Here is a 25,653-nt window from a genome sequence, read left to right as displayed (position 1 = left end):
ATATTTTATTAACTCTGGGTAACAAGAGGAGAAAATTATTAATAGTTGGAAATGTTGCTTAATGTAGGACAGTTTCATTTTATTTTATCCTCCTTAACCTTCAATCTTTAAAATGAATTACTATAAAATGTTTCACGACTTGCTATGAGATGCAGAAGTTATTAATTTGAAATTAGAATACAACACATTAACTTCCCACAAAATTTAGATAAAAATATCATCAATGCCCATCCATTGTTTGACCACAAAACTGAGTAGGGTTAGCAATATTAAAAAAAAAAAGGCAACTAAGATGACCAGGCAATTGTAATATTGAAAGAGATTTATAAGCAAACCAAAATAGCCCTTTGCAAACAAAACTCATAGTCACTGGATATAAAGACGTCAAATATATATCCTAATTTAAAATGCAATTTGATTATAAACAAAAAGAGAACATTCTCTAACTATGAATACTTAAAGACGATGCTATGGAAACCAATTGAAGCTTCAAGTCATACGTTATAAAATGAGGAAAAAAGAATTCAAATATCAGTGTTAAAAGAGACTTTAAGAGCTTATGCAGATCAAAAAAGTAAACATAGAATTACCATATAGTCCAGCAATTCTACTTCTGGGTATGTACCCGAAAGAACTAAAAACAGAGACTTGAACAGATATTTGTATACCAATGTTCAAAGCAGCATTATTCACAATAACCAAAGGATGAAAATAACCAAAATGTCCATTAACAGATGAATGGATAAACAAAATGTGTTATACATACACAATGAAATATTATTTAACCTTAAAAAAGAAGGAATTTCTGATACATGCAACAGCATGGAAGAACCCTGAAGACAGTATGCTAAGTGAATTAAGCCAGTCACAAAAGCACAAATATTGAATGATTCCACTTAATCAGATAATTAGGGTAGTAAAATTCACAGAGACAGAAAGTAGAACGGTAGTTGACTGGGGGTAGGGAATGGAGAGCTACTGTTTAATGGGTACAGAGTTTCTTTCAGTTTAAGATGAAAATGTTCTGGAGAAAGACGATGGTGATGGTTGCACAACAATGTGAATGTACTTAATGTCACTCAACTACACATTTAAAATGATTAAAGTGGTAAATTTTGTATGTATATTTTACCACAAGTAGAAATTGATCTGAATAGTGTTTGTGTTCCACAGAGCTTCCTGGAAACTGGAGAAGGGAACAGTTCTAACAAACTGACTCCAGGACTCTAGTACTATCTCAATTAGAGCAGCAGGGTGTCTAAAACTATCAACCCTAATCTTACATGTTACCGTGTTTCCCCGAAAATAAGACCTAGCCAGACAATCAGCTCTAAGGCGTCTTTTGGAGCAAAAATTAATATAAGACCCAATCTTGTATTATATAAAACCCAGTCTTATAGTAACATAAGACTGGGTCTTATATTAATTTTTGCTCCAAAAGACGCCTTAGAGCTGATTGTCCAGATAGGTCTTATTTTTGGGGAAACACCGCAGTAAATGAAGTTAAGGAAGAATGAGCTCGAGGTCTCAAACAAATCTACTGAAAACTGAACCAAGATTCTAGGTCTCATTATTGATTTTCAGTTACTACCACCTTCTATAATGTAAAGCTGTATACCTGGAGTACTTCAGCACTACTCTAGCGATACAGTAAAACAAGCATGAAGTAAGATGAGCTCTAAAGAGTGTCAAAGGCATACTGGAAAGAAATGAGAAGTAATCAAGTGAATATAAAGTGATACCAATACCCAAAATATTAGGAAATATAAATATTAAAGGCGAAATCATTTTATTTTCAAACTTGGAGCAGAGAAATGCAAAGTGACGTTACCATAGATTCTACTGTGTATTACAAGGATAAGCAAATATTATGAATAACTTTATAGCAATATATCTGAAAACTGATATAAAGCAGACAAATTTCTTGAAAGACATGGACTACCAAAACTCATGCAAAAAGAAGTAGATAATCTGAACTCCCCTATACCTGTTAAAGAGATTGAATTCGAACCAAAAATCTCCAGACCCAGATGGTTTCTCTAGTGAATTCTACCAAGGAACAGATATTACTAATTCTACACAAATTCTTCCAAAAAATTAAAGAGGAGAGAACATGTCTCAACTCCTTTTATGAGGCCAGCATTACTTTAAAACCAAAAACTACAAAAAAAAAAAAAGGTCCAAAAAGACCCGTAGAAACAAACAAAAACCAAAAGCATTATAAGAAAACTACAAACCAGTATCTTTCATGAACATAGATGCAAAAATTCTTAAAATTTTTACCAAATCAAATTGATTAATATATAAAAATGATTAACACATCATGACCATACGGAGCTTACCCTGGGAATGCAAGGTTGGTTTAATATCAAACAAATCCATCAACCTATTTAGCCATATTCACAGACTATAAAAAGAAAATCATATAACCATCTCAATATAGTCATGCACCACATAATGATGTTTGGTCAAAGACGAACTGCATATATGACAGTAACGATTATAATGGAGCTGAAAAATTCCTATTGCCTAGTGACTTCATAGCCCTCGTAACATGGTAATACAATGCATTACACAAATGCCTACACTGCATTACAAATGCCTACAGTAGTTGGTACAGTAACATGCTTTCTAGTCAAGAAGCTGTTGGGGAACAGAATATGTCACCCCAAAGTATCTTCTTGGCATAAAAATTATTTTTGACTGGTTAATTTTAAGAAACAGTAGACATGGGAGAAGCTCTGAAAACCAAGTAGAAGATACTTAACACTTTGTAAAAGACATTTACATTTGTAAGGGAATCTCCATTTGTAAGGGTTTCTTCCTAGCTCTACCAGGAAGATGGGGATGACCATGTTTCTAGAAACTCTTATCAATACAGGAGACCAAAACTTAATTCTGAATAACAACCTTATCCTTGTTTACTGTGCTTTTCCTGGTAACCTCCCATAACTGACTGCCCCAACCCCCAACATCTTTTATCTTCAGCTGAATATGACATTTAAGGTGGTGCCTTTTGATGTAGTATAATGACTATAGTAGTACAACATTCTGATTAACATTTTATCAAGTATCAAAAGAAAAATCTTTGGTAAGAATTCACTATACCGAATAGACTGTAGGAATTAACGATTAGCAAGGCAAAGAATACTGTTAACTGATTAACAGTTTGAATTACATTCTTTCAAAACTCCCAAAGGCCATTAGAAATTTCCAAAGTATGGACTGCATGTGTTTATTTTGCCAAGGTTTTTGTTATAACATACACTTGACAGCAAATCAGCCTTTTTTATTAACTGCATAGAATTATTTCTATTTACCAAAATATTCACTTGGGAAAAAATAAGAGGTGGGAATTCACAGTCTTAAAAAAAAACAAACGAAAAACTCTTTTGAGAAATCTTTTCCCTAAAAATCACTCCATTGAGATAGTCTTAAAATCAGAATGCGAAACGCATGAATTATATATCAACCTAATAAAAGCCTATTTGAACGTGTGACCACATAACATTTGGGGGTTATTTCATGATTGCACAAGTTCTCATCCTTTGTATTCTTGTTCTCAAGTACTTATGAGTACTTACTATACATAAGACAATATGCTTGTCAAAAATAGCTATAGGCTATTTTTACCAGTAAAATAAATGTTATGTAATAGTATTTGGTATATTTTAAGAAATTAGTATCATAGGAACGAATTTTAACTTCAAAAGTGATACTTGCAAAAACAGAACACTACTACTATACTTTCTGTGATGGCTATTGTAATTACATTTTATTAATAACCTGCATTTACTCAGAAAAATCTGTATCCAAAACAGGATACATTCAACTCTCTTTAAAATTGCATTCTCTTATTATTAAAACAATTTTATGATTGCAATATTTAACTTGTTAAAATAAAAGAAGAATAAATTGAGGGAATAGTAATTTAATTGCAATGAAAACAAAGTCCAGTCCAAAGCTAAAATGGAAACACTGTTTTTCTTGTTAAAGAATGCAATTTCTAATTTCAGTTGAATGATGCTTTGTACCTTATTGATGTTTGGCTCCTCCATCATAGAATTTTTGATGGTTTCACAGTTGTCCCCTAATGACTTCATTAAGAAAGAATAACCACATGACAAAGAGTAAGGACAAGATATAACACGCAAAATATTGGGGATATATATTTTAATTATATTTTTAAACAAATTTACTAGAAAACAACACTGGACTGAGTTACTATTTTTTTAATTTCATATATCTTGAAAGAAGCATCTGGGGGGTGCATAGTTAAGGGGAAGGGGTTACGAAAAACTTACTCAAAACTCATTAACAACCACTATAAATTTTATTTGATCTTCTAAGAAATTTTTACTCATTTTGAAATGTTGACATTAAAACAAGATTGCGCCCCAAGTATTTCATAGTATTACGAAATTCAGAGCTACTCGTGCCAGAGTACTAGCAACTGAAAATTAAAGTCAAAATGTTCTCTTACACAGTACGATGTCTTGTCTCACTCCTCATAAAAACCTACTCATTAAAACATTTTGATTTCTAGGTTTCTAATTCTCTCCTTCTCTTGATTTAGCCAGATAAATAGTCAATAAACTGCTTGGAGGCACATATCCTCCTTAAAAGAGGATATTGGCATGCGTTAAAGAAAGATCTGGTTCCAGACCTTTAGTACTCGGAAAATGAAAGAAAACACAAAGGAATTGGGGACAAAGATGACAGCTGCCAAACATTGTTTTGTTGTAGTTGCTGGGAATGATTCAGATGTAGTCTATTTGCAGCTATCTGAACTTAATTTCCAAATAAATACAAATAGGAAAAACCTTCTATTTTAAAAATGCACGTACCATTGAACAACATTGTAGAGGGAAAGAAAGATCTGAGGATACACCAGGATTTTAAGATCAGAGGAAGAAAATTTCATTTTCAAACACATAAAGGAATAAAGAAAACAGCAGCAATCTCAAAATATTCTCCATCATCTCCCATCCAAAATACAGGGTCTTTCATGAATCTATTTCCTAACCACCTGAAAAGTTGGCGTGACTTGGATTCAACTATTTAAGTATAATCATCATTTTATTTAAAAAAGGGATAGAAGGTAATTTTGTTAATACCAAAAATAGGCCAGTCAACTATCCAGTAAAGATTAAATAATTTTCTACCAACTCTATAAAATTAATATTCTATTTTGTTCATCCTGTCTATGATTTACTATAAAAACTTTTCCTTTTCATATTCCCTTTGTCCCTTTAAGAGTATCACTATCAAGAATAAAACAACAAAGCAGAAATAATAAATTTCTAATAACTACATTAATCATGCTAGGTTTTAAATAAGTTAAATGTACTGGTTAAAACACAACAAAGCAGAAGGCATTATACTCATTTTGCAGACAAAAAACACTAAAATTCAGAGAAAATATTTATCTTACTGATAGTTATAAAGCTTTTAGTCCAGCACTCATATTCCTGCTTTTGAGTAAAATACTTGTAATACAAAAATAACTTTAAAATTTTCTTAAAATCTCATGAAACTCCTAAGGAAACTAAGAATAAAATAACATGAATTTAAAAGCTGAAGCTGTACTCATTTATCTTCTTGCTACTGTGTTTCCCGGAAAATAAGCCCTAGCATGATTTTTCAGAATGACATTCCCCTGAACATAAGCTCTAATGCGTCTTTTGGAGCAAAACAATATAAGACCAGGTCTTATTTTTGGAGAAACATGGTATCTTTCCTTACTCGTTCTGGCTTGGTTATGTTACTGTATTCCCTTAATGATTCTATTCCCTAATTCAACTAGACAATGTAGGGGTACAATAGCTTTTTGTTTTGTTTTGAAAACCATTTCATTTCCCAAATACACTAAATATATCAGAGGTAAAGAAATGTCTTTATTTTTACGACTATATTAATCAAATATGACAATGTTTTTAAAAAAAATTATTTTGTATTTGAAAGTATTATGCCACATTTGCATATTCATATAACAAGGTAAATCATAGAAACCAAAAAAGTAACAAGCACAGTAAACATGCTTTTTCTACAGAACAATACAGCAGTACTTTGTACACTATTATCAGAATGCTTTAACTTGTAATAGATTATTTTAGATAAAGATATATTTAAAATAAGAAACATTACCTCACCAGTAAACATAGGCTAATTAGTCTGACAATTATCTAGCAAAATAATTTTTAATTTTATTTATCCAAAATTTTTCTTGAACTTTTTAAATAATTCATATACTAAATATTTAAGATACATCTTACACAAGGTTATACAGAAATACATTCATTTATATTTTATCTACTGCACTTATTGTTTGTATAGATTTCAATGTTATACTAAGATACATATATCAAAAGTCTTCTAAATTAGCAAGAACACTATATATTTTTTCCTGGCGTGGCTAATTCAAATATATTTACATAAAACGGGCAAATACTAAATAATAGTGCATACAGTTGCCTCTTACAAATTAGTGCTTAAACTGAGAGACAATGATATACATAATTCTCTTTTTTTTCAAGGAGGTTGGATGCTATCTTGCTTTTTGCTGTGTATTATGAAGCCATTCTATTTCTTGATTTCTCCAACTGAAATATCTTCCTTTGTCCCTTCCACGTCAAAAACTACACAAAGCTTACTTTTAGACTACTTCAGTGCTTCTCAAAATGTGATCCACAGACCAGCTGCCAGTACTGAACTCTGTTACTGGTCCATGAGGAGATAAGGAACTAACTACATCACTAAGTTCATTGTTTAATTTATCTGATATTTTTAAATAGCAAATTGTCTCAAAGAAAGAAGCAAAATGTTAATTTTCATTCAGGTGCAAATCTTCCATATCATCAAATTGAAACTTTTTAGTAGCACTAAACTGAGAAAAATAACCATTATAATGATAATATGAACCAGGTATAGTAAGATTATAAATTGAGTTTACAAAATTTCATTAATCATAATCAATGGAATAAAATGGAAATATATGTATTTGAAATGTTTTCAATATATGAACCTAGTTTCAATTAAACTTCTAAGATAAACTTAACTGTCACATGAAAATCATGGGAACTTTCTACTTTAATCTCTTAAATTGTTGAATCATGACAACTCAAACACAGGAAACAAAAAACAGAATCTTAACGCAAACAATGATATTTTTGGGAAAAAATGTCCCAAATACATATGAATTAGTTACTTTAAATTAAATTGACTTAGGAAAATACTGACCCTCTCTTTCCTTTTCAATTACTTTTCTTCACATTAACTGCACAGTATATGTTTATGATATAAAATGAATTTTTAAGAAGTCTTTAAAATGCAACGTATTCTTTACGGTTACATAATACAGAAGACTTCAATAATAAAACAATAAACAGGTTTTAACTTATACACACCTCATTTAGACACCTTTTCTTGGTGAATATATTTCTGATAAAGGTTTCCTGAATTTCTTCCTGCTTCACCAAGTACTGCCAAAGTCTCTTCACAGACAGTGCCAGATGGTGTTTGGATCTATATAGAGACAGTATATTTAATCATACACTTCAGAGATTTCTGATTAACTTGACCACATTACATTAGTGGTATATAAATGTTCACAATAATAAATTAATTAGGATCAGACCAAATCATCCAGCACAGCAATTGGCAAACTTTTTCTTGAAGGACCGGAGAGTAAATATTTTAGGCTTTGTGGGCCATAAGGTCTCTCATACAACTACTCGACTCTGCCGCTGAAATGGAAAAGCAGCCAGAGATAATATTAAAATAAAAAGGTGTGGCTGTGATCCAATAAAACTTTATTTACAATGTAGGAGGAGGGGTAAATTTGGCCCCATGGGCTGCAGTTTGCTGACCCCTACCCTCAGTTGTGCTTCCTAGAAGAGATCTAGAAGCAGAACTACTTAGTGTCTGAATACATACCAGTTCATGAACTCTGTTACTGATGTGCAACAAGGTAAGAGCTTGTGAAAAATGTAAATAAACTGTCATTATGTCAAGTACATTGTTCAGTTGAGTTAACAATTTTTGTACCAAGCCTTTCTTGATGAAGCAAGTACTTCATTGATTTACTTTTTGGTGCACTTTAAACTCCTCAGGGACAGCAAAACAGTTTGTTAACTGGTTATTTTGAATAGCACTGATCCCAAGTGGGTGTCAGTAAACTACGGCCCACAGGTCAAATCCAGTCTGCTTTCATTTTCGAAAACAAAGTTTACTGGATCACAGCCTTGCCCATTCATTTACTTATTGTCTACAGTTGCTTTCACCCCAATGGCAGGGTTGAAGAATTAACACAAGGAGTGTAAGGTCCTCAAAATCCAAAATATTTCCTTATCTGGACTTCTGCAGGAAATGTTTGCTAACCTCCAGACTATAATATGCATCACACAAAGACACAGGTATGAGCCCAGAACAGCAAATTATACATAAAATACTTAAATATTTTTTCTTTAAATACTGCCTGAAAACAATTTAGTAAAACTCATACTTAAAAACAGTATCCAGAAAAACCTACTTGAAAGGAGTGTTTGTAGGTTCCAGCAAAGCTTTGTGGCGGAGAATTGCAGGACCTGCAGACAAACTCTCTTCAGAGGTATGGATTGCGATATAGTTTTGAGGTGGCCCACCATGGATTTCAAGTCGTCGGAGAAGAACTTGTTCCCAACACTGAAGAGTTTTCAGAACTGCATGACAAAGTGGGGAACTAACTGGAAGCTCTAAAAAGAGAAAATAAAATTGACCCACATTTATCTCCTGTAGTAAAATGCTGTATTCAATTGTAAGAATGACTAAGGTAAGATTTTAACACACATTTTGCCAGAGGAGATGTGAAAAAGAGGTGGGTACAGAAATCCAGAGGATTAAAAAAAGGATGTCATAAATCAATGTAACATTTCAACATAATTAGGTGGCCTAGGACAACAGAAAAAAAGGGCATTCTATGTCCAAACTACATCATAGCTTTACTACTAGTACTTGGAATAATATTTATGACTTATTATTTAAATGACTGCTATATTAATTACTGCTTTTGACTTTAATTTCAAATTAAAAAAATGTACCTGAGTATTACGAAAATTTGTCTGCAAGGAAAATAAATTGCTTTACATCTTTGTGTCAGCCCAATTTCTATATGGCATATAACCAAGATTTGCTTAGAAAATTAAATAATACACAAAAGTGAAAAAAAAGTTAAATAATACTATGTAACTCAGCACTCCGATTCTACACTTCCATACTCCTGAGTCTTGATCCCACCCTCAACTTTTAGCTATTCCTGCTATTTACCTACAAAAATCTAAATAACATGCTTATACAGTGAATTCTTTTTTTTTAAATAGCTCATCTTTTTTTTTTTAATTTTATTTTTTTTAAAGATTTTTTTTATTGGGGAAGGGGGACAAGACTTTATTGGGGAACAGTGTGTACTTCCAGGGCTTTTTCCAAGTCAAGTTGTTGTCCTCTCAATCTTCGTTGTGGAGGGCGCAGCTCAGCCTCAGGTCCAGGTGCTGTTGCTAGTTGCAGGGGGCGCAGCCCACCATCCTTTGAGGGAGTCGAACCAGCAACCTTGTGGTTGAGAGGACAATGCGCTCCAACTAAGTCATCCACGAGATCAATGGCAGCTCAGCTCAAGGTGCTGTGTTGAATCTTAGTTGCAGGGGGCGCAGCCCACCATCCCAGCGGGAGTCGAGGAATCGAACCAGCAACCTTGTGGTTGAGAGCCCACTGTCCCGTGTGGGAATCGAACCCACAGCCTTCAGCGTTAGGAGCACAGAGCTCCAACCGCCTGAGCCATCGGGGCTGGCCCCTATACAGTGAATTCTTGATTTTTCAATTTTAGAAATGATCTTCTGATATATAATTATGGAATATCAGAATAAACTTCTCCTCTGTCCATAGTTCCAATATAAGCACATAATAATTTTTTTGTTAAATTGGTATTTTAGTTTTTACCTTGTTTTACATATGTAAATAAATATTAAAGTTGAACCACCTGGTACACTACCATGCCCCTTTCTTTCCTGTTTATTTTCCTTGGCGTTAACAATCACTAAGGTTTTGCATTTGCTTAGTGTAGTATGTGTCTACTACTATGACACCTCCCAACACCTCGGCTACAGGTATAAATATAGTCACTCACATTAGGTTCAAATGCCCTGCCTTCTTGGATGTTGTCCTCCTAAAAGCACCTAACGATATGATAGACATATGGTTTGGCTAAAAGAAACGTATCTTCTACAACAGGATGTTTTTCCAATATTTGAAAAAAAATACAAAATAGTACATCAAAAGCAATGGCAATATTAATTCATGTTAAGATGAATTACCTGCAAGATCGTGACCTGCAAAGGGATAGAAAGTCTTCAAATTGTTGAGCACCAACTGCACCATTGCCAAACGCATCAATGACCAACTAAAAATAAAGTTAACAGTATATCGGTTAAAAATTTACTTAGGGATTTAGAAGAGTATATGTACCACTCTTTGACCCAACAATTCCACTATTAGGAATTTACCCTCAAGATATACTTCCAGAAAAACAAAATACATGTATGCAGCATTGGAACTGTAGGTGAGTGTTATGAACATTTGTAATTTTTATAATATGTGGAAGCCATTTTAAAAATAGTAATCATTGATATCTTAGAGTACTAGTTTTCTACTGAAAAGACATTAGATTTTCTAGGCGAAAATAGTGGGGTTTATTTATCTCAGGGAGCAAAGGGAAGGAATAATCTGATAGCAACATTTGTGAGGAGTGATCAAAAGTATAAGTCACCCATTCATGGAAAATAAAAACTTAAGTGTGGAATAATTAAGAAAAGGAATTCAATAATTTCAAGTAAAGAAATCTGAGTTATAATGTGTTATAAGTCTACAAGCTACTAATTTCACATGTATTATTTTCAAAAATATTATATATACAAACTACGATAAATTTTTAAAAAGAAGCTTAAAATTAAGTATTCCATACCTATATGAATTTGAATTAGAATGCTCCTGGAGATGGAAATCTGAAGCTAAAACATCATCATCATCGTTGTCGTCATCACTTTCCAGACTCTCCTCTGAATCATATTCTCCTTTACTTAGGGAAGGAGGTAGAAAAGGCTAAAATAAAAAAATTACAGAATTTATCATCCAACTATGTGATTTAATACATTTAATTACATAGTCTAATATTAGCAATTTATCCCATTTTCGGATACTTCACTATATGAAGTAAAGGAACCAGTACTTGGTTGCTTCTTTTTGACACTCTATGCCTTTGACATCACTTTACACAACTTATTTATTCATCCATTCAACAGAAAATTTATCAGGTATCTACTATGTGTTACCAAGCATACTTGATAATAGTAGATAGCTAAGTACAAACTGTATTTACAAGGTGTGATTAAAAAAAAACATGGTGAATGTTTAAATTAAAAAACATATATTACAGTAAAAGGCACACTGCAATTAATCCCTCATAAAATACTCCCCTCGTTTCAAACACACTTATCCAATGATTCTTGCCACTTTCTGAGGCAGTTGTGGAAGTGAATGTCTTTAGTTGCACTGTTGTGGCTGCCTCGATGTCCTGAATTGATTCAAAATGTTTTCCTTTCATGGCCATTTTGACTTTGGGGAAGTGCCAGAAGTCGCATGGTGCCAGATCCAGTGAATATGGTAGATGAGGACACACCGTAATGTTTTTGACAGAAATTGCATTCCAGAAGCGATGTGTGACACGGAGCCTTTCCATTGTGATAAAAAAATATGGTGAATGCTGCTGCCAAGTGCCATCCAACGGAAAAGTAGGGATCTGCAATATGGGAAGCAGCATGGTGAACCTTAGTAACAGTGTGCGACAAGTTTCAACTTGTTCGGTGCAATCAGTCAGCTGTGAGCTGTGGTTGAGAGAAGGTGTGTTTTAAAGTGTGCCGTGAGTCATTCTCCATTATGACTATACTCTGTATCACTTATTGCTTCTGGTATGGCAATTTCTGTAAAATAAAAACATTACGGTGTGTCCTCATCCACTGTACCCACTGGATCTGGAAATGTGACTTCTGGCTCTTCCCCAAAGTCAAAATGACCATGAAAGGTAAACGCTTTGAATCGATTCAGGACATCGAGGCCACCACAACAGCGCTACTAAAGACACTCACGAAAGAGGACTTCCAGAACTGCTTCAGAAAGTGGCAAGAACAATGGGAGGTGCTGGAAGCGAGGGGGAGTATTTTGAAGGGGATCAATGGCAATGTGTCTTTTACTGTAATAATTTTTTTTTAATTAAACATTCACTGCATTGTTTGATCACATCTTGTAGTCATGCTATGAAGAAAAGAAAGACAGAGCTGGAATCGAGAACGTTAACAAAAACTGTGATAAGCTGATCATTAAAGGCCTCTTTGAAAAGCGGCATTTAAGTGAGACCTAAAGAACAAGAAGAAACAGACCGTATAACAAAAAGGAAGACTATAAAACCATATGGGAAAGAGTTTAGTAGGAAAAAAAGCAAGAGGATAAGTGTTAGGATAAAGGTCAAAAGAGAACGGCAGATGACAGTTCAGGTAGGGTCTTTGTTGGTAACAATATACAGTGTTAACGGAATGCCACTAAGGAACTTTAAGTAAGGGACAGGTATGGAAATTTATATCTTAAGAATATTACTATGACCATTCTCTTATGAGAGAAAAGCCAAATAGCAAGAGTAAAAATGGAGACATCGGTAACTAAGGCAAGAATTGGCCGTCTAGATACAGGTGTTAGTGACGGAGATGGAGAGAAATACCAGATTCGCAGTATACTGAAAGATTTGCTGATAAATCTAATAAGCAAGGGAACGGGATGAAAAAGTTGATTTCTGGGTTTCTGGCTTGAGCAACTATAAGGATGAAGATACCATTTACTAAAATGGGAGGACTTTGGTTGTGAAAAGGAAGGTACTGGAGAAAATAAATACCCAAATCCAAAATTTTGAAGAATTTCAAGATTCACAGGTCAGGTAGAAAAGGACGAAGAAAGAAAACTATGAAAGAATAAATGTAAGGTTAGGAAAAAAAAACTAGAAGACATTTGCATCCGAGATCAAGAGAGAAAAGTACTTCATAAAGGAGACGGAATGGTCACATGTTGAATATTGCTGAGAGGTGAAATAGGATGATGATGAAGAAGGTTCAGTTCTATTTGACAACCTGGGTGTCAACTGAATCTCAACATTGCCAGTTTCAGGGGAGTATTTGTGTCACAAGTCATACAATGGGTAAATATGAAAGGGATCTAAGGTAATAGAAGAAAAATGTGTTCAGTAGTTCCCCCCTTATCCATGGTTTCATTTTCTGTGGTTTCAATTACCTGTGGTCCACTGCAGTTTGAAAATGTCAAACGGAAAATTATGGAAATAAACAATTCCTAAGTTTTCAAATGTGTCGTGTTTTAAGTAGCATGATGAATCTCGCACTGTCCCGCTCAATCCCACTACACGCCCATTAGTCACGTAGTAGTCATCTTGGTTTCCAGATCAAATGTTGCAGTATTGCAGCACTTGTGTTCCAGTAACCCTTACACATAATAGCCTAACACTACATCACAATGGCCTTGTCATTCATCTTCATCTCATCACGTATGCATTGTATCATCTCACACCATCACAAGAAGGGTGAATACAGTACAATAAGGTATTTTGAGAAAACATGAGAGACCATATTCACGTAACTTATTACAGTGTATTGTTGTAACTCTTCTACTTTTTTTATTATTGTTGTTAACTTCTTTTCATTTTTTGCTGTACTTTCATCATTGTTAGCCAATTCCCTTTTAATTACCCAATTTTGTAAATGTCACTTGGGTTTATCATGGGAGACACGCTTTTCTGTGTATGAACCAAATAACAGGCTCTAAATAACCAATCACCGACAGACTTTGAAAGAACTATTGTGATTGGTCACTGATCATGAGGTGCATCTGTTTTCATTGTAATTTGTGGATTGAAGAGCTGGCATGGAACTTTATACTTTACATGATTACTTACATTTAATACATTGTGGTAACTTAAATTTCAACTGTGTTGTTTAGGGACTAAACAGAGGTAACTGAAATTTGTGCATATCAGAACAATGCAGGACTGCCAGTCGTATAGAAAAGGAATGAGAGTATGGATGGCAAGTTAACTTCTGGCAGTTTTGATTCCTTAATCACTATCAAGTACATTAGTATTAAGGTGTTAACTAGTTTTTCTTTTCATCTTACTAAGAACTTTGTTTTGTTTAAAATGCAAAAATCACAACTTATCAAAGAGATGTCTTAAAAACTGGTTGGAAATACAGCCAAATATTTTAGGGTATATATTTTGGTAAATATTTTGGTAATATTTGATAAAATGAAAATTTTCTAAGTCAGAGTGGGAAAATATTTGGAAGCACCAACAATTACACTTATTTGAAACATTTCCATTTCTGTTGAACTACATTAATATTACCTTGGCTATGAAATAGTCCCAGATACTGAGCTCCGGTGGGATGAATTTCTCTTTGACTGTCAGTGACTCCTGGCTTACTGGTGTTGAGGAAGAGGTCGGTGGGGCAGATTCTTTGCAAGACATTTTTGATGGCCTAAAACGTTTGTTCTGTTTCTCTCCTTCTTCCACTAGCGAAGAAACTAACGAGAACAAAGAAAAGTATTATTAAATAAGTACTAGTTTCATTGTACTCATTTTACCTACTTTTACATAAGATCAATGGTTAACTACAATATAAGTACACAGACAAAATAGATTCTTACTGACAGCAAGGTAAGACAATAGGTAGAGGAAGTGAGACAAAAATCACCTTTCATTGCAATCTCTGATTTATTTCAACTTGTCTCTCACTCTCTGAATGTTGATTTATCTGTTGTATTTGTAGGTAATAGGATGTAATATCTGCTTATAAATGAGCTGACAATGTAGCTAAGACCACAACAGGAAATTATCTACATGATTCTACTTTTTTTTTTAAAAGAATATCATGGGGAAAAAATATCATGGGATGTTAATGTTAATTAAAGGCAACAACTCACTTATAAGAGTCTTCAGTAATCAAGTGGCCTTTTATTTACATACAAAACTACATTTTCACTGAAAAAAAAATCAAAGACATAACTACTTAAACTGACTCAGACTTTTAGAAATGGTTTGGAGATGGAATTTTCTAGTCAATGGAATAACAAAGAAGGGGTAGAAAATGTAATCTTTATTGTTTTAACTTCTAAACACTTTACAATATTCTCTTAGTATTTTACCTTAGAATATTAAGGGCATTAGCATAGAAAAACATGTTATACAAATCTTTAATCAACACTAAGTCACCGGATGCAAATTACCAGTAGAGAATCAAGGATTTCCCAGACATAGGCATGTCTAATAGGTGAACAACTCCAAATTAAGGAACACCAATATTCTTCTTCAGTGGTTCCAGTGAGAATTCACTTACCTTCCAAAGGAATGTAAATATCTGCACTGTAATACAATTTTGTCTTACTGTTTGGAGCTACTCAGCTTGCATAAACAGCATGCTCATGCATTACATCAAGCTATAGCCAAGCTAAGTTTAACAGAATAGTTATTTCAGAAAAAAGGAAATTAAGTTGAATAAAATTAGTATTTTAAGAGATTGCAAAAAAGTGGTATGATTATTATGTAAACTTTCAAACAACTTTAAAAGGAACCGTAAAATGTGTATTTTTTTTCTTTGTTCTTATTGGTAATTGACAATCAACAATCACATTTTTAATGTATCTGTTGCATATGTTTATATACATTCTAAAACTTAAACAGTGGTTTTGCGAAATTCTCACCTGGTAAAAAATTTAGAATATAAAGGTATTTTTTTACCTTTCAAAAGATTAATGGTACAGTTTAAGATAAATTATCATTTGGCTTTAACATTACTATTTTGCTTTTGTTTTTAGATCATTAGGAGGCATGTTAACATAGAAGGTTAGGGGATCTTTGGAAAATAAAATTAACAAGCAATGCTAAATTAATAGATTTTGTCAAGATTGCTATGTCATAAAAATGTAGAGTTTTTAAAGCAAAATATAAGAGGGGTCTTAAAGTGAGAAAACATTAGAAGTATAGTCTGTGAATCCAGACACATGACATGAAAATAAGAGATTAAGTATACTGGGGAGAAATGTTTAAAATTACAGATTCAATGCCAGAAGCATAAAACTATTTATCAAAATACTATTGATAAACAAAGAAAATAGGGGAAAATGGCAACCTGCTTCACAGTACTGAATGTTATATTAATTGAAATGCTATAAATAAAAGGACCTGAGTGCAAACAAGAAATGATCTGTAGCTTATCATTAGGGTAGATGCTCCCTCTTCTCCTTCAAATTGCAGTGAAGACCTAAGATAATTTTATGCTTAAATCATGTTGATTAGAGTGCTCATGAAGCTTAGAGGCACCAAAAGAGACTATTTAGATGTCAAGTACTCAATTGCTTGTTTTTGAAAATGCTAATAATTAAATATCAAGAACTTCTGCCACCCCTTGGGTAAAAACCAACTACTGTTCCATTATTAAGTGGGGATATGGCTACTTTACCACTAATAATAGAAGAAAAAAATCTGTATTATGAAGAAATGAAAAGGAACTTTAGACATAAAGCTTATAAATTGTAAGGGGCACGGATAGGCAAGAAAGTGGGGAAAGGAAAACTAAGGTATGCATGGGAAAAAAGACAGAATCATGTCTCGACATAAATCTTTTTCCCCCTTCTTCCGCACCAGCTCACATGGCACACGGTAGCCCGCGGAAGCCCACAGCAGCCCCACAGCAGCCCACGTTGATCTCCGGCTGCTCACGGCAGCCCAGCTCCAGAAAGCGCCAGTGTTCACAATCTTAGCTGTAGAGGGCGCAACTCTCTGGCCCATGTGGGAATCGGACCAACGACCTCAACGTTGGCGCTGACCTCAGCACAGCACTCCAACCTTCTGAGCCACCAGGACGGCCCCAACATAAATTTAAAAAATAAATTTCTTAGCTGCTTTGGATTCATAGAATGTACTTTTTAAAAATGCGCTTTCATGTCAAGATTGTGGACTGAGCATGCAAATAAATATACCTTCCTTCCCTTGGAAGAAGCCCTACCCTCACTTCCAGCACATTCTGCAGTGGTTTTCTTAGAATTATGGAAGTAACTCCCAAAAGAACTCAAAACAAATGGATAAATGGCTAAGTAGCTACATATAAGGAATGGACATGGGAGGTACTGAGGAGTAAGAAAGACAGTTGCTTTTTATCCCAAGTTCTTCTGCACTACTCAATTTGTTACCACACATGTACAGTGCACTTTGACTAAAATTAAAACATAAAAAGCAGGCTACTAGTAAGTTTACTTTTTCAATTTGTCAGTTTAAATCAGACACAACAAAATTAATATTCTGAATCTAGATTTAAATGTTATTTCTTTTAAAAACTGACCTCACTGTAACCAGGGGAACTATCTCATTCTCTCCTTTGTCAATCTAAGGCCCCGCTATGCACAGGGCTATTCATGAGTGTGCCACAGTATGTGTGAAGCTTCAGGAGGCACCCTGCCCTGGACTTTCAAATTTAGCTCCAAATTTTTTTTATTTTTGGGGGGGCAGGCTAAATAATTTAATGGATGATTTAAAATATTTTATACCTAAAGAAACATACATGGAGAAGATAAAAGTCATGCAAGTTTAAGAGAAAATAGATTTCAAATCTATTTCTTGCTTTCAGCAAGGAAACTCAGTTTTAGAGGTCTCCAAAGAGGTATATATATTCACTCTCTTTTGTCATTAGAGGTGTGAGAACTACAAATGTTTGTGAACACAACTGAAATGTAAAACTTAAAAGTTGAGTAACCAAAGTATCAAAATTATATATAAAACATAATTTTCAAAGTAAACTTCAAAGACTCTTAAAAGGAAAAGACAAAAATCAGATTAAAGGAGCAGTGAATTTAAGGTAGTTCATAATCCTCAAAGAATAAAATGATAAAAAAAAGTCTGATGGGATATTATCTAGACTTTAGAAAGACTGTTTCACTCTATTAGTCTTCCTAGGATTATTACTTTGCACAGTATCTTGCATCTGCTTCACAGATATCTATAAAGATGAACTGATGAGTATCTTAATAGAGAGTAGTGATTTGTCTCTAAGCCACAGGTAGAGCAAGGTAGCCTCCAAAGTAGTCGGTGTTCAAATGATTCATTGAAATGTGGAAGGAAAATATTATTACTCCTCTTTAGATTTATTTTTTAGTAAGTAAAGGGGGAAAGGAGGATGAGAAGAGAAGAAAAGGGGCAAGAATGGGAGAGTGAAAAGATCAGCAGAGCAGGGCAGAGTGGAGGAGAAGAAGAAGACAGGGAAGGGGGTGGAGGAAAAGAAGGCACAAAGGGAAGGAAGAAAATGGAAATGGGCAGGGAAAGAGGAAAGGAGAAGGAAGAGGTAAGGGGAAAAATAAAATAAAATTTGTCAACGTTTAATATTTGGATCAACAATTGTACGTTTTTATAAATAAATGTACATATACTGGTGGTTTGCTCAAGCATAGTTGGTGGATAAGGTTACATAATAAAAATTCTGTAGATAATGGCCCTAGAGTACTACTTTTCAATCACCCTAAAGGCTAAAATATGAATATGCCTATAAGATTTCAGCTCAAACTTAACAGACTTATTACAAATTGAATGGAGTAAACACACACACACACACACACACACACACACACACACACACACAACTACTACTACTCAGGAGTGAAAAGGAGAAATCCTGTTACATGCTACAACACAGATGAACCTTGAGAACATTACCCTAAGTGAAAGAAGCCAGTCACAAAAAAGACAATACTGTAAATGACTCCCCCACATGAGGTATCTAAAGTAGCCAAATTCATGGAAACAAAGTAGAATGGTGGTTAGCAGCGGATGGGGGAGGGGGGAGGGGAGGGAGATCGGGGCAGTTGTTTAATTTGTAAAATGAAAAACTCCTGGGGATTTGTTTCACAACGATGTGAATGTATTTATCACTACTGAACTGTACACAAATGATTAAGATAGTAAATTTAAGGTTATGTATGTTTGACCACACAGAAAAATTAGAATGAAGTAAATACATTAAAGATGTTTTGCTGCAACACTTAGGATTGCCAGAAATATTAGAAAATGGGGTTGGACAGAGATCACCTGCTTAGTCTCAATAAGGAATATTAGGTGAGGGAACTGAGATGCTTCATAAAAGGATATTTATCTGTAAAATTTTACACACGTGCATTTCATAGTGATTTTTTTATTTTCTATGCTTTCTCCACCCTCGTTGTTTAAGAATTTGCCTTCGTCGGTAGTTATGAAATGAATAAAATGCTTTTTAAATTAAAATTTACATTAGATGGCCCTCAATGAAAAGTCTCGCCAAGGACTCTAACAAAAAAAGTATTTCTTTTTCCTAAAATGAGCTATTTTGTGGTTCTGCAGACAATTAAAAGTGTTTGGCATATTCAACTATATTTTAAATACACCGATGTCTTACCTTTTCAGGTTAAGAAAGGTTGCTATTTTGCATATTTTGCTAAAGGAATGACAGCAATGATATGTATAATCATTAAATACTGAACACATAACTTTTATTTTTATACAAGTTTATGGGAAAAAGCAAAACATCTGGATTTTTTGATCTGCATTTAACATAATTATTCAAATACCACAAATGTACTTTAAAATGTCTAGATCATTAGCAGCCTTATAGTAAAAAAAAGAAAATATATATCCATATATATATATATATACATATATATATATATATATCATGCTCACCACAAATAAAATACTCATTTTATATTTCATTCTCAATTTGGAAACATAAAAATCATTACTGTAAATTTATCAAATAAAGTCAGTTCTTATAATTGCAAGTATTACAAAATGCAATAAAAATTATTAAAATAAAAACATTTTGTTTTACTATATAATAAGCAACAAAAAGCAAAAGTATGGATTTCTAACTGTTAGCAGAAAAAAGTAATTTTTAGCTGATTGTCTACTTTAAAAATTAACTGTAATAAAATAATTGAGAACTCCATGAACATATACCTGCATTATAATTAGAAAAAATAAATCCTTTATTAACATGTAATGTGGAGTTCACAGAGCAAATTAAGTTTGATTAAAAATAAGTTACTAATTTATGTACATTAACCTTTTTGTGAAGAATTCTGACTTGCCAAGCTAACGTCTATTAAAATCATCTGTCATGGATTGGAGTACGGAAGGGACTAGCAAAATCACTTTCAATCCAGCCTCTGCAGACTGAATACATTAGCAATCTTCTAGTTATTTTCAGTTGAGAAATGATGGATTTCACACAATCTTTTTACTGGAACTCAGGATTTCGAAACTATTAATTTGAAGCTTATGCTTGATTTGTGTTCCTATTATCCTTATTTATCCAAAGATCAGTTTTTAATCACTGGAAACATTGATTCTAAGATTCTTAACGGTTTGAAAATTCAAAGACATACTATAGTCGATTTGAGAAACTAGAATAATAAACTTAATATTTTAAATACTTTAAAAAATCATGTCATTTTCTTATATTACAAAGCTTAAGTCAATTTTTATGTCACTAAAAAGATTAGTAAATTGAGTATATAACAGACACGTACAGAGAAATGTAATTTAGTTCATGAAACATTATTGCAAAGAAAATTAAAATCAGAATTTATACCAGAATAGGGAAACAAATGGTGACTTAAATTCCTCTCATAGTACTAAGTTTATTAAAACATTTTTTAGAAGACAGATCTTTAGGAGTTCCAAGCACGTATTTCATCTTCAATATACTATACTTTCTAATATTGATTAGGTTGTCAGGAAAATGAAATACTCTAGACTTGTCAGTTTTCCTTTCCAAATTTAAATAGCAAAAACTAAAATTCATATATTAATTTTGGCTGAATTCAGATCAACTTTCTAAAACATTATTTTATCCCCTTGGTCAACTACGCATATCGAATACATAAGCAATTAGACTCTTGGAACATCACGATTATGTTTAGCTGAAATACAAACATGCAGGGCTGCTTACTTACAACCTAAAATTTATCAGGTTTCTGTGCTGCTTTAGTTGGTATGCTTTCAGGACAACATAATATTGCCTTCAAAAACTGAGATTTGGGAACTCTGCCATATATTGAAAGCCACTCCAACTCTTCTGTTTTTCTGTTTTCTGTTTTCAGATTTTCTCTCTTCAACTGTCAGCTGATCTGCTTCACAGGATGGCTGCTTCTACTTACTATTACTGCCTTCACTATCTACTGTTTTCACTTCTTTCGTTTTTTTCCCCATTTTTCTATTTCCTTCTTTCTTTTTCTACTTGCTCTTTCTCAAGCTAAATAAGCTTCGGAACCAGCAGGTATTTGGCTTCATCATTCAGTGAGTGCACTTTTTTCTGGTTAGCAAACTGATGAATCATATCATTCATGTTTTCTGTAAATGCTCCTTCAGTTACGTCCACAATTATTTGTATTCAGAATAGTTTCTGGGTTCCCAAAGACAGATGGGCTCACATATCCTAGATGTGACTAGTACGTCTAGCACTACCACTACCACTAAGTGAACCACGTGTTTTAAGTATTCTATATTATTTGGCTACCATGTCCCAATTCAAAAGGTTAAAGGTATAGATGCAGATAACGTTTGGTCACTTTGATTACTTAGGATTCAATAAGTGGTGGGATATAGTTTATGATGGTACTTTAAAGATAATTTATGTAATGGTAATTCTGCCTGGAAACAACTAAATCTGAGTGGTTAAACGAATAACAACTTGGACTTTGAATAAGGTTCTTTACATACCTGTGCTCAGCAAAGAATGGTTGGAATTGAGACCTACTGACTAGCCAGTAAGAATGCATTTTTAATTTCTTACAGGTATTCATAGCAAGAATTTATCCCTTTTTAACATCCCACATTAACAAGATCAGAGTTTTAAATGATTTTCTCTTAGAACACATTAAAAAAAGGGTCAAAATTAATTTACCAATTATTTATTTAATGCTGATCTCTTTAATACTAGAGCTACAGATTTTACTCCCTCTGACTTTGATATTTGAAGTTAAGAAGTATAAATTCTAAAGCAAGATCCATGAGAAGTTAATCTTTTCTTTTTTTATCCATATAAAAATGTAAGCATAGGAAATAACACTTTAAAATTAGAAAAGAGATGTTATGAAAATTAAAATAGTTTTTAAAATGTGAAAAGCAAGATTATCATGATGGACTAATGTATTACAAAAAGAAAACTTAAAAGAAGAGCAGAAAACATCATGAATATTTTTTTCAGGTCAATAAAGTTTGGTATTTCAATCTTTAGATAAATACAATATATATATAGTTTCAGTATTAGAAGTTTAGAAAAAGGGATATAATTATTTAAAATATTTACTTTTCATGGTACTATGAACACTTAGAAATCCAAAACCCTCAATAGCCAGAATCATAATATGCAAAACACGAAGCAGCCTCATTTGAAATGTTTTTCCAGTCATTTCAAGCCATAATCTGATTTACCATGATTAGCACCAGCATTTCTTTATTTCTACCCATTTAAAAATATGTTAAAGTCTGAGGTATAGAAAATATCAAAACAAAGAACTTAAAAGAAGAATAAAAATGCAAAGATGATTTTCTAAAATGCTAATCACTGCTTTAAACCAAAAATATGGCTTGATTTAAAATAAACTCTCAAATTTCTATTATAAGTGCCAAACAAAATAAAACTGGCCCACTGTACCGCAACCCCTCCAAAACAACACAGAGCAAGCTGAACTGTAAAAGCCTATTTCTAAAGCTAATATCTTGCCTGCAAGACTGGGAGGGCTATGAGAACTGATGGTTGAAAGAGCTTTGGAAAAGCCCACACATTCCATGGAGAATACCACTACCTGATGAGGGCTAGGCATAGCAAAGTGCCTTCCTGCCAAAGAAAGAAGAGAGAATCTGTATTTGGGATAGAACAAAAATCAATGTTACAGTATATTTCAACAAATGAAAATTTCAATAGTAAAAGATTAAAGAAAACTACATTAGACAGTTCTAATCACTGGGTGCATTAATATCTTAAAGTTTGAAACTGCACCAGAAACTTTATATTGCATTTTCACCATTAAACTATTTGTTCAGGATTTAATTAAACGGTCTGTACCAAGAACTTTCTGTGAATAAATTTAAATGTAATTACATTTGACACAGTTATCATTCAGATGAAAAAACAAAAAAAAGATAAAACATTAAAAACTAACCAGATAAAGCTTTTGAGTGTGTCTGTTCTTTGCTGGAAACATGCGCACCTCCACCAAATACAGCAGACCACATTTTTTCATTTAGAGGATGTGCCACAATCCGAAATAGTTCATTACTAGAATGTGTTGCCAACCCATGGATGAAGAGACTAAGATACACTGCTGTGAGAATCTCACAGAGCAAAATTGTAAGCCCTGGCTGGGCTTCCTCTCCAGAAGAATTCAAAAGTCGAATTAGAGAAGTTATTCCTAGAACCAAAAACAAACAAAGCTACCACTGACAATAAATTTAAAAAAATAAAAAATTAACTACATTTTCTAATTCTTGCAAAAACTTTATTGCATCAAGATCAAAATATTCTTCTCTAGATTCATAGGCTAGCAGAGGTTATTACAGTTAATGCATAAATTTGAGCTATTTGTTCAATTTAGAGAAGAACACTGAAAATCTGTAATCTGATTAAAATCTGATAGATAAAATTTAATTGCCATAAAATGTTTTTCTATTATGACAAAAGCAAAATTATAAAAAGTGATATAACAAAACATTTGAGTTATTTTAGTATAATGATGAAGGAAATACTAAAAGCTAAATAACTGCAAAATTTGTAATGAGTGGTAAATACTGAACTGTTATGAATTCTAACAATATTTAACAATAATTATCATACAACAAACCCAAACCAAACCTACTTTTTCTTCATCTGATTAAATTCAATAGGGCTAAGAAAAACTCACACACGTATAAATTATTTATACCTGGCCACTGAGCTGGTGATGTATTGGGAGTTATTGCTTCATCTAAGCTTCCTGTTTTCAAAGACTGTCGATGGGGAAGAAGTACTGTCTGATACACCATTCCGGTAAACTGATTTGTTTGAAATGAACTAAGAGAAGAAAACATTTAAATAATAATAACCTACAATAATAACAATATAGTAAAACAATAATAATATATAATGATCTAAAAGGTATTTCACATGTAATATTCCCATGTTTTAGATCTAACTTCTAGGGAATCTTTTGTTTATTAGGTATACTGTCTATATTATACCTATATTGTACTCTATGGTGTTATATTAAAAAAAAATGTCTTTAAGTGTAAATAAACATATTTTCCAAATTAAAACACATGTAATAGGTTTTAAGTCTATGTATTCAGTGAAAGAGAGAAAATATGTACAAATGAGAAAACTAAATTAGTATTGACCAATAAGTAGCAAGCTTATATATCACACTTTAAACAAAGTTATATGGTTGAAAACAAAGTCAGTTTAGGTTCAATCTGATATTTAATGTCTCGTCTACCCTATATCAGGGTAGGTGACATCAAGAATATGCACCAGGTTCCAGGCATATAATGAAAAACATGGTTCATGTCTCCCAAGAAATTTATAGGCTGGTGGGAAAATAAATAATTTTTATTTTTTTATTTATTCAGACACAAATAATTTTATCATATTATTTTGAAAGACAAAACCTATACATACAGTGCCATGAAAGCAAAAGACTGGAGTAGTTCACATAATTTGGGAATTCAGGGTAAGCTTCTCCAAGTAAAGGGCACTTTAAGCTAAATCTGAACAGATAAATGAACAAAATAACTTGCAGCTTAACATAAACTATGAAATATAACAGAAAATGGTACAAAAGATTTTGTTATCCTGTCAGACATTTCTGTATCATATGTTGAGTAAAGGAATATAATATTTAAATATAGCATATTTGATCAGTTAGACCTCTTCTGATTGGCAAGTCTTATTAGTCATAGCATTTTGATGGATTTGTAACTAGTTTTTCTTGCTTTACTTTCCAATTTCAAGGTGGCAGAGTAACAACAAAAACATCCCCCATTACAGTAAGCCTTTGGAAATAATAAGAAAGCAAAAAATATGCTGATGAAAGTAAAGCCACACTTAGTAATAAGAAAGTGAACTCTTGGAGGACCAGGGTGAAAAAAATCAAGTTGAATCTACCTTAGGAATATATAATCAGTGTAGTAAGCTTAGGTTATCCACGGGAAAATTCAAATGCATAAGATAAAGTGACAATAAAAAATCAACACCAAGGAAGGCTGACATCATGTAAGAGACAACAAACTCAGTGAAAGACCTGCACCTGAGAAAATAGACCTATCAGAACATTAAGAAAAGTGCTTTATACTCAGAGAGGTTTAAAAAAATCAAGAAATAAAAACAATAAGTTATAAAAACAAAAGTGGCTATTACAAATCAACAAAGAGATCTTAAAAATGAAAAATAGAATTGCTAAAATACAAACTTAGATAGATTTAATAAAAGATAGGATGTTGCTGAAGAATGAATTAGTGTC

General features: G+C 33.0%; 1 protein-coding gene across 4 annotated transcripts in view; it reads right to left on the bottom strand.

The window, feature by feature from the left end:
- DMXL1 (Dmx like 1) overlaps window positions 1-25,653 on the bottom strand; it is a 113,225-nt gene that overhangs the window by 26,952 nt on the left and 60,620 nt on the right. For 2 of the 4 annotated variants that reach the window (XM_033109777.1, XM_033109775.1), the window contains exons 27-34: window positions 24,082-24,209; window positions 23,323-23,571; window positions 22,884-22,997; window positions 14,483-14,661; window positions 10,991-11,127; window positions 10,344-10,429; window positions 8,531-8,732; window positions 7,407-7,524 (exon numbers count right to left, since the gene is read on the bottom strand). In XM_033109777.1, coding sequence (XP_032965668.1) covers window positions 7,407-7,524; window positions 8,531-8,732; window positions 10,344-10,429; window positions 10,991-11,127; window positions 14,483-14,661; window positions 22,884-22,997; window positions 23,323-23,571; window positions 24,082-24,209 — 1,213 coding nt within the window. Of the gene's footprint in view, window positions 1-4,034; window positions 4,098-7,406; window positions 7,525-8,530; window positions 8,733-10,343; window positions 10,430-10,990; window positions 11,128-14,482; window positions 14,662-22,883; window positions 22,998-23,322; window positions 23,572-24,081; window positions 24,210-25,653 lie in introns of all 4 variants that reach the window. The other 2 variants (XM_033109778.1, XM_033109776.1) reach the window with 2 other exon arrangements.

The sequence above is a fragment of the Rhinolophus ferrumequinum genome, chromosome 7 (genome assembly GCF_004115265.2).
Source record: "Rhinolophus ferrumequinum isolate MPI-CBG mRhiFer1 chromosome 7, mRhiFer1_v1.p, whole genome shotgun sequence".
Taxonomy (NCBI): Eukaryota; Metazoa; Chordata; class Mammalia; order Chiroptera; family Rhinolophidae; genus Rhinolophus; species Rhinolophus ferrumequinum.
The sequence above is the reverse complement of the archived record's forward strand: the minus strand, read 5'-3'. Positions and strand labels throughout refer to the sequence as shown.